Source organism: Cydia strobilella, chromosome 26 (genome assembly GCF_947568885.1).
Source record: "Cydia strobilella chromosome 26, ilCydStro3.1, whole genome shotgun sequence".
NCBI classification, from domain to species: domain Eukaryota; kingdom Metazoa; phylum Arthropoda; class Insecta; order Lepidoptera; family Tortricidae; genus Cydia; species Cydia strobilella.
This window is the reverse complement of record NC_086066.1, coordinates 2,535,763-2,550,016: the sequence shown is the minus strand read 5'-3', so window position 1 is coordinate 2,550,016 and position 14,254 is coordinate 2,535,763. Positions and strand designations below refer to the sequence as shown.

Genomic DNA, 14,254 nt, shown 5'->3' with positions numbered 1-14,254 from the left:
GTGTTGCGTACTGCCGCTGCCGCGCGCCGCGTCGCTCGCTGCGCGCGCGCCGAGAAAACCGGTTGGGGGAGGTCTTGCAGTACGCAACACACGGTCGTCGTGAACGCTGCTCGCACTATTAGTGCTTGAGAAAGGAGACCTAGGCTCTCCGAAACATGTCGCGCGAGTGACTAAAACAAGTGAGTCTAAACCGTAAAATGATGTAATAATTTATTAATTTTAACGCTAGGAAAGTGATTATTGATGTTTTATTTAAGGGTACAGATGAAGTGCGTAATCATGTACATTCCACTACTTCACGCACATACAAATGAAAAAAAAAACACTAAAACGTGACGTAATGAAATTGACGTTTTGGGACATCTTTTTTAATGGCAGGATGGATAATGCTGTCGATTCTGAGTAGAATTAGCTCAAGAATGTCCATATTTGAAAGAATCAGGTTTTTAATATTTATTTTATAAAACGCCCAAATACGGACGTTTCCGAGATAATACGATGGTAAAAGATTATTCACTACATCTGTATCCAATACCGGTATTTATTTGTTAGTGGCTTCTAATACCGGTATTAAGGAATTATACGATTCTAATAACTTAAATAACGAGTAAAAAAGAGGAGCAAGAGAGACGTATGTTCCCGAGACCAATAAGAAATAACAACTGCTTTAGAGCCCAGGGTTAGCTTAGCTTAACCCCTAATCTCACACAGAAAAGTTAAGGTTATAGTTCTAATAATTTTATTATTTATTTATTAAGGAAATAACACAGGACTCTGGTTAGGAACAAAATAAAAAAAGAGGGGAAGGTTTTTGTATATATTTTTAACATAGACTGCGAAAGTAAGGGTTTGGTGTTTGATTTTTATTTTTTGTTGAACGATTTAATTACATTGATTTTGACAAGTAGATAACTTTAGATTAGTAGTAAACTTTATGCTTATGTTAGATTAATAGAAATGGCAAATACGTTAAACCAAATTTACCTTTATTATTTCGTAATAATTTAGTTTTAAAGAACGAACACGGTCGTATCTACAATTGGTACAATTAAACCTTGTATTATCGTTCATTTTTAGTTTATATATATATATATATATATATATATATTATATGAAAATATATTATAGGACATTCTTATACAGATTGACTGTCCCACGGTAAGCCCAAGGAGGCTTGTGTTATGGGTACTCAGACAACGATATATATAATATAATATATAAATACTTAAATACATAGAAAACATCCATGACTCAGAAACAAATATCTGTGCTCATCACACAAATAAATGCCATTACCGGGATTCGAACCCAGGACCATCGGCTTCACAGGCAGGGTCACTACCCACTAGGCCAGACCGGTCGTCAAAGTCAGTTTATAATATGATCATTATCAATATTTTTACAAAAAAAAGTTATAGTCATTCGTAAAAACATAAACACGTGATTAATGTTATTGCTTACAAATTTTGCCATTTCTATTCAACTCCTTTTTGTTTTTTTTTTTTTCTCAATATCAAACGAACATCCTCTTTTCAGGACATACTCTTCGAAGAAGAAGAACCGGTGGAAAGCTTCCATCTCTCACCCACCCTCCCCAGCGAGACAGAGAACGGGCATATAGACAAACTCACCAAAGAGAATTCCAACGCGCGCCTCAACCAAAACTGCACTTCGCCTTCCTCACAAAACTTAAAACCAAACATGTCCAAAAGAAAACTATCTTGTACTAAACCTATACCTAAAACTGCCTATAGTTCAGCTTCTATGGCTTTAGATAGAGATGCCTCAAAACTAGGCTCGGTAGAGACTTTTGGACGCAGACTAAGTACCGCAGGCCCTAAAAGGAACATGTCTACATCCAGCTTCGCGTACGTCCACACACCCTTCCACGGATCAACATTATCCGCCTTCGACCAGCCTAATGAATTCGCTTCTCAATTCTCTTTAAAATCAGTAACAGACAGCGTCGCCGAAGTAGCATACTGCTGCTTTTGCTGCAAGAAAAAAAAAGATAAGGAACCTAATAAGTTCTTTGACATCAGCCTACTCTCCGACCCTACATACTTGATAATCCTAATATCAAGTAGTACTGTAGCTATATCATGTACAAATTTTATTATTCTCCTCCCATCTCACGCCCAAAACATAGGTTTCTCAAAAGCCAGAGGTGCCTATCTATTAAGTACGGTGTCAGCTCTAGATTTAGTAGGCAGAATCGGCGGTTCTGCCCTATGCGATTTAGATTTGATACCGAAAACGTTCTATTTCGTCGGCGGTTTATTTTTCTCAGGGATAACGTTAGCTACCATACCGTTTTTAGAGTCTTATGTAGCTATAAGCGTTGTATGCGCGTTATTCGGGTTAGCTTCTGGTGTTAATAACGCAACTACTACGTTAGTTATGGCGGAGATTTTAGGGGTAGATAGATTGATGTCAACATACGGTATAAGTTTGTTCGTGAACGGTATCCTACAGTTGATAGGACCGCCGATATGTGGTCTATGGTTCGAGGCTGATGGTAACTATATGCATATGTTTTTGACTTTTGGATTAATATATACGGCCGGGGCGGCGTTGTGGATATTGATGCCTTTCGTTAATAGGAGAAAGAAGAGGTTAGCGGAACAGAAAGTGCAGGTTTAAAAACAAGTTTGAACTTTAGCTAATAATCTCAAATTACATTGGGAGTGTTTATATTAACTGTGACCCCAAAGTTTGAGTAAATGTGTGTATGAAATTAGAGGCATTTCTAAAGACTAGTGAATGATAGAGACGTTAATCGCCATATGAATTCTCGTTCTATGTCGTTGTTGTAGATGGCGTCAGTTGTGTCAAAGTCTAGTGAAAGGTCCCACTTTGTCGCTTACGGACGAGATTTGCTTGTATATTTATACGAATAACCTCTCAAAGAGTCCTTATGGCAAGCGACAAAGTGGGACCTTTTGCTTAGAAACGACACATATTGTTAGGTTAGGTTAAAAAAGATGTAGTAGTAACGACCCTCTGGTTGGTGTGATACATCCATTAACAATTATGAGGTCGAAAACGAAACATTTACACCACAAGTCTATATTATTCACTTGTCTTTAGCATTGCCGAATTTTCAGGGATTTAGCATAAATATGAACCCAATTTACTCGTATATAGAATTTATTTTTGTACTCTTTAATGTACGTCTAAGCATAGACAGAGAAATAACAAGACGAAAAATGAAGTGAATAATAATTATGTTTTTGAAACTGAACTAAATGACGTTATATATGGCCTCGTATATATACAGGATGGCTGAAAAATAAATGCATTCTCGTTGCCAGGGAGGTTTTGGGATATGACTGAACAACTTTTACTCTGGTACCAACCACGAAATCGCGAATAATAATTTACCCTCCCCTAGAAAATGGACCAGCCAAAACGTATAAAACAGCCAAAAATTTTTTCGCGATTTCGTGGTTGGTCCCATAGTAAAAGTTTGCTCAGTATAATCCCAAAATCTCCCTGGCGACGGGAATGCACTTATTTTTTTGTTACCGTGTATATGACGTATCTAATGTATCTCATTTCAAAAAGGGAGCATAAAGTGGCATCTAGTTGAACGTTTAAAAACACTCCTACAGTATTATGCACTACTTTGTAAGTCTTATTATTCTTTTGTCTATGTCATAAGTTTTTAGTAAATATAAAAGTTACCTTAAAAGAGGCTTCCGGTAGTATTTTTTTTATAACATTTTTAATTATAATTTAAGGGTTCATCCATTAATTACGTCACACGAATTTCCAGGTTTTTTGACCCCTCACAAGGAGGGGTCCTTGTCACACTTGGCCACATTTGGCAAACCCCTCCCCCCTGGTGTGACGTCACATTTTTACAACGAAATCGGCAAATCGAATTATTCATATTTTACGAAAATATTTTTAGCACAATAAATATTAGTAATTTTTTAACCCAAAACTGATTATGAAAGAATATTAAACGAATAAAAACGATTATCGTTTTAAAAACATGTTATTTAACTAGTACAGCGAATAAAATAATTTAAATAAGTTAGTGACGTCACAAAGTTTGTGACTGCCCCTCCCCCTTGTCACAACATGTCACATTTTCTCGACCCCCTCCCTCCCCCTAAACGTGTGATGTAATTAATGGATGACCCCTTACTTATTATAATGTCACATTGTACAAGATATTTGCTATATTTAGTAAAATGTAACGTATATATCCGGCCAGACATATTATTGTTTTTAGATAACGGTATCCAATCTCTGTTTTTATATCACACATTCTAAAATGACGGATTGTTTGACAACTTGACCAACTTATTGTGCAGTCGCCATCAGATATATCGTAGCAGTCGAGGTGCTTACAAATATCTGAACACGCCTGTATTCTCAAGGCGTTATAAATAAATAAATATTATAGGACATTCTTACACACATTGACTAAGTCCCACAGTAAGCTCGTTATGTTCAGATATTTGTGATCACTTTGGCGGTTCCGATATATCTGATGGCGATTGTACGAAATAGGTAATAATTACATTCAATTTTTAACGATTTTTTAATTTTTTACATTTAATCAAAGTTTTATACCAAACATAGGCACAACATTTTTAATATAAATCAATTTTAATAGTAATATTGGTGAGTATGTGAGATGAGTTAGTAGTAAAGACTGTCAAACTGTTACCAAGTAGCTTAGTAAGCCAAGCCTGAGCTGATGGACATTTTAGGGTTCCGTACCCAAAGGGTAAAAACGGGACCCTATTACTGAGACTCCACTGTCCGTTTGTCCGTCTGTCACCAGGCTGTATCTCGTGAACCGTGATAGCTAGATAGTTAAAATTTTCACAGATGATGTATTTCTGTTGCCGCTACAACAACTAATACTAAAAAGTACGCAACCCTCGGTGGGCGAGTCCGACTCGCACTTGTCCTCCGGTTTTTTATTTTTTTGTCGTTTTTATTTCTTTTTGTCAGATTTTGATAAAAATTGCTAGGTTTGAAAAGCTCCTTATTCTGGTCGGAATAAACAGGAAATCCAAACGGGGACAAAAAAAATTATGAAAATTCCCATTGAGTTACGGAAAATTCTATACATTTTCCGTAACTGTGTGGAAGATTTTATAGAACATACGGCGAAATTACGCTTATGTTGTACAGAATAAGGAACTCTTATCTATCCACCAAATTTTATAAAAATCTGAAAAATTAAAATTAGTACAACAAAAAAAAAATGGTCCAATTATGGCCGAAACCCGCTTATAGTGAAACTTCTGGGTTAAATTTTCACATTGACAGTCTTTTCTATTAACTCATCTTTATTAATTTTAATTAGCAAATAATTATTACACTTCTATGAATTTATTAATTTTATAATCGAGTTTAATTATTTCTATTTTATTTTTCTTGCCATCTTTTGATGTTAATGTTTCTTAAAATATTATTGAAATCGTGCAAAATTATTGAATTATATTTAGACATATTTTGATATGTGTGATTTATATTTTTATATACTTTTTTATGCATTATATACATTCCTTTATATTTATTTAGTATTTAAAATAGCATTTTTGTAACCGAATAGCAACCTTAGTATTATGAAGCAAACGGACTGCCGTTGGCATTTGAATCCGTGAATTGCAATAGGGGGTATTACTGCAATGTTCTGCCACCAGAGTGCAGCACTAGCTAGCCCCTTTAGTAAACCATAGAGTAACTTATACATACTGTGCCTTTAACAGGTTTTTGACAAGTTTTCAGAGATAATAAAATATGACATTGATGTATCAAAGCGGTTTGTTTACAAAGGGCCTACTGGGAAACGCGAATCCGAAATTTCGCTATCCGCCTCTTTATCGCTCAAATATACATGTGACAGAGATGTTAGATAATGAAATTTCGATTTTCTTGTTTCGCGATAGACCTACAGATTGTGGTAGTGGCGCCCCCTACTCAGAGTTTCGCGTAATATTCCCTATTCCGCAAAACAAGGTCAATTCTTTATTTTGTGACGTATAGAGGTGATTTATGTGATATGACAGCTAATTTTTCCCTGTTATCAACTTTAGTTAGCCTAAATTGTATTTTGTACATAATAAAATATGTATTTTTAAAAGTGGTTTCCTTTATAAAGTACATTTAGCGATATCAAAGAGAATAGAGTGTATACTTATACTCATATTTTTTGTTATATTTCTAATATAACAGGTCAAATCAGGATGCAATTGTTTATTAACTGATCATATATAGAGGGTTATTGTCATAGTAAATTTTGTAGTCACAGTAAATAAATGTTTTTTTTTTTTATAACGCCATATGACTGACCCATGTTCTTTCACTGATATGTGTTAAAAGTTTAATATCAAACGCGACACCGTTCACACACCTTCTACAAGAGTATAGGCAAAAGGTATGGCGCCATCTATTCGAACATAAATTTTTCTTGATTTTTTACTTGCCTTGAAGAGCTCCAAATTGTACTCATGCGGAAACACAGACTCGGGCAGGGCGTTCCACTCCTTGGCAGTTCGCATAAGAAATGTGGAAGCAAAACGCTTCGTGCGTATTTTTGGAATTCCTACCATGAAGCGATGCCGGAGTGCCGTTTGTCGTGTGGTCCGATGGTAAAAATGGGACGGAGGAATAAGGTTGTGCAGTTCCTCGGCACACTCTCCTTTTTGGTACGGACGGCTAAGGAATGGAATGCGCTCCCGCCATCTGTATTCCCTGATCAATATGACCTCGGTCTCTTTAAAACAAGAGTGAATAGGCTGTTACTGAACCGGTGAGCTCCATCTTAGGCCCTGTCTTCACTTTCCATCAGGTGTGACTAGGGCCAATCGCCGATCAGTTTATAATAAAAAAAAAAAAAAAATGTATCCTATAAAAGATCGACAGCCTGGCAACCTTGCGACGATGCTCCAGACTTTGGAGTCGAGCATTCGTCAGATTGCTGTCATTTATGATTCTCTTGGCCCTCTCAACCCTTCTACATATATCTTTGGCGTTATTAATAGTCATAAACGTTGCAAATTTCCTTCCTATTCCTATACCTATAGTATTTTTCAAACTCGATGGAGTCGATGGGTACGCTGACAGGTGTCATCCCAATACAATTTTGCAAGATTTGTCGTTTTTAGGTTATAAATTATATGCAGATGACACCTGTAACTGTACCCAACGAGTTTGAAAAATACTATAAAGAGAATTTTCATCGCCTTTAACAAATCTTTAAAAAAAATGCAAAATGGTGACTGAATAGTGTTAATATGTGGTATTTTCTATAAAAAGGGACGTTATTGTCGATGGCGCTTACGCCATTATAATCAATGCTCCGATATAAATACAATGCGGCGCGACGCTGTGCGGCGTAAGCGCCATCGACAATAAGGTCCCTTTTCATAGATAATGCCCCATATTGTCTTCGGTATTTATTTCATGAATAAATACCGAACAAACAAACAAACAAAAGTTCCAAAGGGTTTTGAAAGTCATCAATGTCAATCATCATCACCACTAGCACAGTCTCTTCTAGGATATGTAACTTCTTTGGGTAGGTATTAAGGCTAGGCGCCTTTGACCAACTCTAAGGGCAAGCAGTAGGTGCTTGCGCCTCCTATACGAATCCTTTACTGGATTACGGTACAGCGAGAGAAATGGTGCTGCCATCTATCCAACTCGGGAACAAATCAAAGTATTTCAGTGAAACCTGTGTCGAAACGTCGGTAAATAAAGGTAACAAAATAAATTCGCGATAGACCCGATTGTAAATGTGATTTAATATTATAAATGCGAAAGTCTGTCTGTCTGTGTGTTCCCTCTTTACGCTTAAACCGCTGAATCGATTTAGATGAAATTTGGCATAGAGATAGGTTGAGTCCCTGAGAAGGACATAGGATAGTTTTTATCCCGAAAATCCCTTTAGAAAGTAAAAAGCGGGGTAGAATTGAGATAATTAATGAAGTGCCTGCTAATTTGTGTGCATAATATGCTCAAATTGAATGATTGCTATGAGAATTTTTCCAGGCGCTATACTTACTTTAGCTGCTGTTACTAAGTCCACGCAGACGAAGTGGCGGGCAAAAGCTAGTAATTTATATATAGTAGTGTGACTACTTAACCTTTTGACCGCCAAAGACGGTAAATCACGTCGTCGACATTTTGTGCCACTCACGCCGCCGACGTCATTTGCCGTCCAAACTTAATTTATCAAAGACTCTTTAATAAATAACTATATTTCTTTGTTTGTATTTGCATTATTTTATTTTGCCCTTCTACTTTATTGTATAACTTTATTACAATTCAACTATGAATAGAAGGTAAAAAAAACAACATTATGTTATAATACGACTTATCCAGTAAATAGCATAGCTAGCCACGCCAAAAACGGCACTTGACGTCGCCTAGTGATGTGACCGAGTCATGGAGGAATAATATTATTATATGAAAGTAACAATCTCCTAATAGAAATCGTTTCGCGCAGTTCCGACAAACACGCTAGCGCCATCAATAATAGATATGGCTTAATCCCATACATTTTGTAATAGGAGTTGTTTTTGCTAAAATAACTGCTATTTGTGCTGTTACGGTACTTGTTTTCGTGCTTAATTTAAACAACTTGGTTTGAAAGACGGTACTGACCTTTTGTGATAATGTAACCCCTTATGCATTTATTTTATTGTAACGATACTGCAGTTTGCTAATTAGTAGGTAATAATAATCGACAACGGGTTTGCACATCTCTGAGTAACGCGCGCTTATCAGTGTTCCGTGCGCCCATGACGGCACTTCACGTCCGATGCCTGACGTCACCACCAAGTAGTGATGTGGCATTATTGAGAGATTTGAGTGGAAGTTACAAGTACATTTTGATATTTAAATACGTTATTTAAAGGTTTTTAGTAGAGCTAAAAGCCAGAATTATCTAATATTATATTGTAAAACACCTGTGTAGTGGTTCTTCTAATCTAAGTATGTCAAAAACGAAATCAGTGAAAATATCGATATCCTGTTTTGTAATCACTATTGTTCTCTAAGGTTTTATTTTGCTTCATTGCGGTGTCACGTCGAGTTACGTCAATGCTTGGCGTTCAAAAGGTTAAAAACACAACGCAAAATATTTCATTAAATAATCTGATTTGTTCCCGAGTTAGACATATATTTGTAGACATCGCAGATTGTAGAGTCCGCGTTCAAAGTACCGTTTTGCCACAATCTTGTTTTTCTACCAATACATATATCTCTTTGTTACGCTATGACAGAAATTCTGATGTTGACTGCATGTACACTAGGTCAAAATATAGTACCTATAATACTATATTCTTAATATAGTACACTTGGCAGCTCTTCTCTATGTACGAAAAAGTAAATTCCAAAAAGTAGGTAGGTATAACATCTTTTTTTAAATTTCAGCTTGAACCGTTCATAGAAGAAGAGCTTCCCGACATAGAAGACGCCGAGCATCCCAAGGTCCTCGTCACCAGCGAAGCCAACACCCCCTCGGGAGGGGACCGGGTGACCAACGGCTCACCCCCCATCTACCCCTCCTACGGGAACCTGGACGAGAAGAACTTCTACAGATCCGCTAGTGCAGTCTTAGTTGGTAAAGAACATGAGAGGTACAGGAAGATTTCAGCCCCAGCCAACTCTAAACACGGATTACAACATATAAATAGTAAAGTATCCACTATGCCTAGCAATCCGTCTTTGTTAGAGTCTGTACCTGAAGGTAAAGCTAGCAGAGTGAACTCTACAGACGCTTTCGGCAAGAAGCTAACCGTCCCTAAAACACCTAAACGTAGCCCATCTACTTCCAGCTTCCAATATATGTCTACACCTTTCCATGGCTCAACATTGTCCGCGTTTGAGAAGCCAAGCGAATTTGCGAGTCAATTCAGCCTTAAATCGGTAACAGAGAGCTTAGCTCCTATAACGTACTGCTGCGGATGCCGAAAGAAGGATACTAAGAAAGAACCTAGCAAATACTTCGATTTACAATTATTGAAAGATCCTATATACTTAGTTATCTTATTTTCTAACTGTACGAACGCTATTTCCTATACGAACTTTATAATACTTGTCCCGTCTTACGCTAAAGAATGTGGGTTCGATAAGAGTTTGGGAGCGTATTTATTGTCAATTATATCATTGTTGGACTTAGCGGGTCGTATAGGAGGCTCCGCTATATCTGATGTAGTGGCCACACCTAAGCGGTACTTCTTTATATTCGGGTTATTACTTTCAGGCTTGAGTTTAGCAGTATTGCCTTTATTTTCAAGCTACGTAGCCATAAGTGTGTTTTGTTCTATTTTCGGCTTAGCTTCAGGGATAAATACGGGTGTGACAGCGTTAGTAATGACTGAGATGTTAGGGACAGAACGTCTGATGTCTTCTTACGGTATTAGTTTGTTCATAAACGGTATACTTCAGTTAATAGGGCCGCCTATCTGCGGTTTTTGGTTCGAATACACGCAGTCTTATAAGTCCTTGTTTGTGACTCTGGGGTTGATTCTGGTGGGTGGCGGGTGTTTGTGGGGCTTCGTGCCGATTATAAATAACAAAAGAAGAAAGCAGAATATGCGTTTAGAAGCGGGATTGAAAGCGTAGTTTTTTAAATTTTTGAGTTAATTTCGTTTTGGTGTTTTGTTGATGTGGTTATCACTTATGGCTGTTATGCGTGCATATGTGACCGTTCTGATAAAATCGTGATGTACTTAAATTGCCTCACTTGAATTGAATTTAATTCGTCCACTGGACAAATCGAATTTATTTAGCTAAGGTCTTTTTTGGTATATTTGCTGAGGTTCCACATTTTAGTACTTCAACACTTTTATCTCACTAAGTTTTTTTTGCCAGAACTCAGTGCTCTTAAAAAAGTCTGCATTCTTGTATGGACAAAAAATTTCCGGTGCGGTACTTACGCATAAAGGTGCATCCACACCGCAGTTACTTTTGTAGAACAACGTTTCAAAGTGTTACTGCTATATTAGGTAACTATCAGTAGCCACAAAAGTTACCTAATGTTACCGTGTTGCACGACAAAATTTAACTGCTGTGTAGATGCACCTTAACATAAACAATACGTACAAGAAACTACATACTACAATACAATACAATACAATACAATAGGTACTAACTTTCTTGTGACGTATAGGTAAATAATCAAAAAAATCTAAGAAAAAAGTGTTGTATAAAAAAATGGGAATCGCTCACCTAACACACAAACAACAACAACAACAAGCATTGCTTAAGAATGAGGATGTAAACTCAGTTTAGTTTTTTAATTTCTTTTGAATTCTTCGGAAGAGAAAAGATGTGTAAGACAATAGTTATTATCGATACAAGTGCGAAAAAGAGGAAACTTGAAACGAGTGGCGATAAATTAAAACACGACCGCAGGGAGTGTTTTAAATCGACACGAGTTGCGAATTACCTATTCGCACGTGTATCGAACAACGTTTTACAGTACATATGGCCCTTTAAACTTTCGACATATGCACAAAAAGTGCACTTTACGCGCTAGTGCGAGAAAGTAGCACCATACGTACTGTAAATAATATTTGAGTTTTTATCGTCGATAGTACCGCTGGGCCGGTTTATATTATGTTGTCGAGTTTTTTCATCCGATTTCGATAAAATAGGTAGAGTTCCCTATTAAGTACAATATAAGCACAATTTTCCGTACATGTCCAACAAAATCTTCCACTGAATTACGAAAAAGTATGGTATTATAATAATAATAAATTTATTTCAGGCTAAGCCCATAAAAGTGTTAGTAGGTTAGGTACATATACAAAGCATAACCTACAAGACTGTTAATGTAATACAGAAATTACAGAAGTCACAAACACAGACACAACCGGATGAGCACAAAGATACTTAAATGTAAAGCTTTTCTTGGGTTTGTATTGATTTGATTAAAAGTGAAAATCGTAACAACGGAAAAATATTATTTTTTTGTCTCAGATTGTGATCTCGTATTTGTTCCGCCCAGAATGAGGAAGCTCTTTAAACATACCAAATTTTATCAAAAGTACAACAAAATAAAAATCGGCCTGATAGTACCGGTATTTGCAGTGTAGTAAAAATACCGGTAATCAATAGTTGCAATACCGGTATTGACTGCATCAGGCAGTTAAGTACCGGAATTGTATACATATAATTCACAGGTAATTACTTGAATAACAGTTTGTATTCGAGGCAATTCTTAAGCAATCGCGGTTAAAATTAAAAGTATTTAGATACATTTTTACATAAACAAGTATACCGTATTCTTCCCCTGTAACATGTATTTAATATTAAGGCGTATTTTTAAATATTAATGTTATTATAATCATGTTATTAATTACCAAACGCTTAATATGTCAATTGGACAGCAGTGCCATTACGAAGGAAATACAGTAAAACCCCGTTTCGTCTAGTTTCGTCAGCGGGAAAGCGTTATAACCGTAAACAAACGTAAATATCATTCGATAGCATGACGTGACGCGTTTGCGTTAGTGTAAGGCCTGAGTAGACGCTCGAGTTGGGCGTGCAGCCGGGCGGGGCGTGCGACGTGCATATTAAACAAATGCAAACGTATAGGAGTGGCCTTAGTGCACGCTGCTCAAATCACTTGTGAGCCCGACGCCACGCTGCACGCCCCGCCGAACGCTCCGCTTCGAGCGTCCACTCAGGCCTTACACTTAAGTGTCATTTTGTATGGGATTTTAAGTTTCCAAAATGTCCCGCTTGGCGCGCTATTCAAAATCCTATACAAAAATAGACATAACGTAAACGCGAACGCTCAATTTCAACGCTATCAAATGAAATGTACACTAGCGGCCCGGCCACGACATCGCGCGGCGGCGGCAGCGGCGGCCATAGGTGGGAACGAGAGGTCCGATCGCTGTGTCTCGCTCCAACCTATGGCCGCCGCGCGATGTCGTGGCCAGGCCGTAGGGGTTCAGTTGCAGGGACCAATGTTAAAACGGCGTATTACGCGGGCAATCGTATTAAATAAAACGTGGTCGTATTATGCGGGTTTTATTGTATGCAATTATATATTATGTAATTATATTATTCGCCCGTTTACGAATGACAATCATTGCGATAATATAACGCTTATGTGGATGTGGTCTTGTCTTGAGGGTCTTCGATAGATTCATAAATCGCCAGTTTCTTCAACTAAACTTTATTACTACCAATGTACCAATAGACTATTTCTTACAACTATATATTCGGGCCTTTTAAAATACCTAGTTGTTTTTTCCAGATTTTTATATAATTTCTTGTTATACAATCTTGAAACAGCAAAAAGTACCTATTGCTTTTCCATAATTATAAACACATATAGTGTTACACGAACAAAGAAAAATGTTTCTCTTTCGAAGTCAATGCGAAACTAATGCGACAACGGATTTACAATTAACTGGCGGTTTTTGATTGTCAAAAAAACCTATTTTAAACTCATGCCTTACTATACCTAATATAGGTAAATAGTGATTCCATAACATAGTATTATTTTATAACACTAGGTTAAGATTTTCATCATAGTTTGTAATTCCGTAATTTCATTTTTTGCAAGTGTAGCTCGTGTACAAAATGGATACAAAATTCCCAAGTACCTAACCAATACCTAAGCAATATGTATTTTATTTATTTTTTCAGTACCTAATTTACAGTCCTACAATATTCATAGTCTATTATTGTTCATGTTATTTTTCAACGAAATCGAAACACCTTTTTCCAGAGGTTTTTCTAATCAGTTACAAGAAGAAAAATGTTATTTAAATGTTGTTATAGTTACGAAATGGAAAAGGAAATCTACTGTTTGAATGTTTAGTGTCTCAATATGCAAATCTCTTTAAACAAATGGTTTTTTTAAGTGTCAATGACTACCATAAACTTAAGGGGCCCACTGACTATCAGTCCGCCGGACGATATCGGCCTGTCAGTTGTTCGGAACTGACAAATTTTTGTTCTAACTGACAGACCGATATCGTCCGGCGAACTGATAGTCAGTGGACCCCTTTACACAACATTGTATACTATGCCAAAAATTGCATATTTTGAATTTTGAAAAAAAAAAAAGAAAGGGAGTATATCCAAAATGAGAATCGTTGATAGAAAACCCCAATCGAAACTTGTATAAGTAATCTATTGAAATAGTCACATTAGTCACGTGAGTTTTCGTAGTATCTGTCTCCCCGATACATTTTTTTCTAATCGTTTGGTGTTTGTCGATGTATGGCTGTCATCTTGATTAGGCCCCCAGGTC

At 36.8% G+C, this 14,254-nt stretch overlaps 1 protein-coding gene across 3 annotated transcripts in view; it reads left to right on the top strand.

Annotated features, from left to right (window-relative positions):
• LOC134753166 (monocarboxylate transporter 13) overlaps nucleotides 1–11,884 on the top strand; it is a 60,921-nt gene extending 49,037 nt beyond the window's left edge. The window contains exon 7 of one of the 3 annotated variants that reach the window (XM_063688962.1): nucleotides 9,409–11,884. In XM_063688962.1, coding sequence (XP_063545032.1) covers nucleotides 9,409–10,602 — 1,194 coding nt within the window. In that variant the 3' untranslated portion in view covers nucleotides 10,603–11,884. Of the gene's footprint in view, nucleotides 1–1,536; nucleotides 4,791–9,408 lie in introns of those variants that run through there. The other 2 variants (XM_063688961.1, XM_063688963.1) reach the window with 2 other exon arrangements.
• Nucleotides 11,885–14,254: the final 2,370 nt, after the last annotated feature.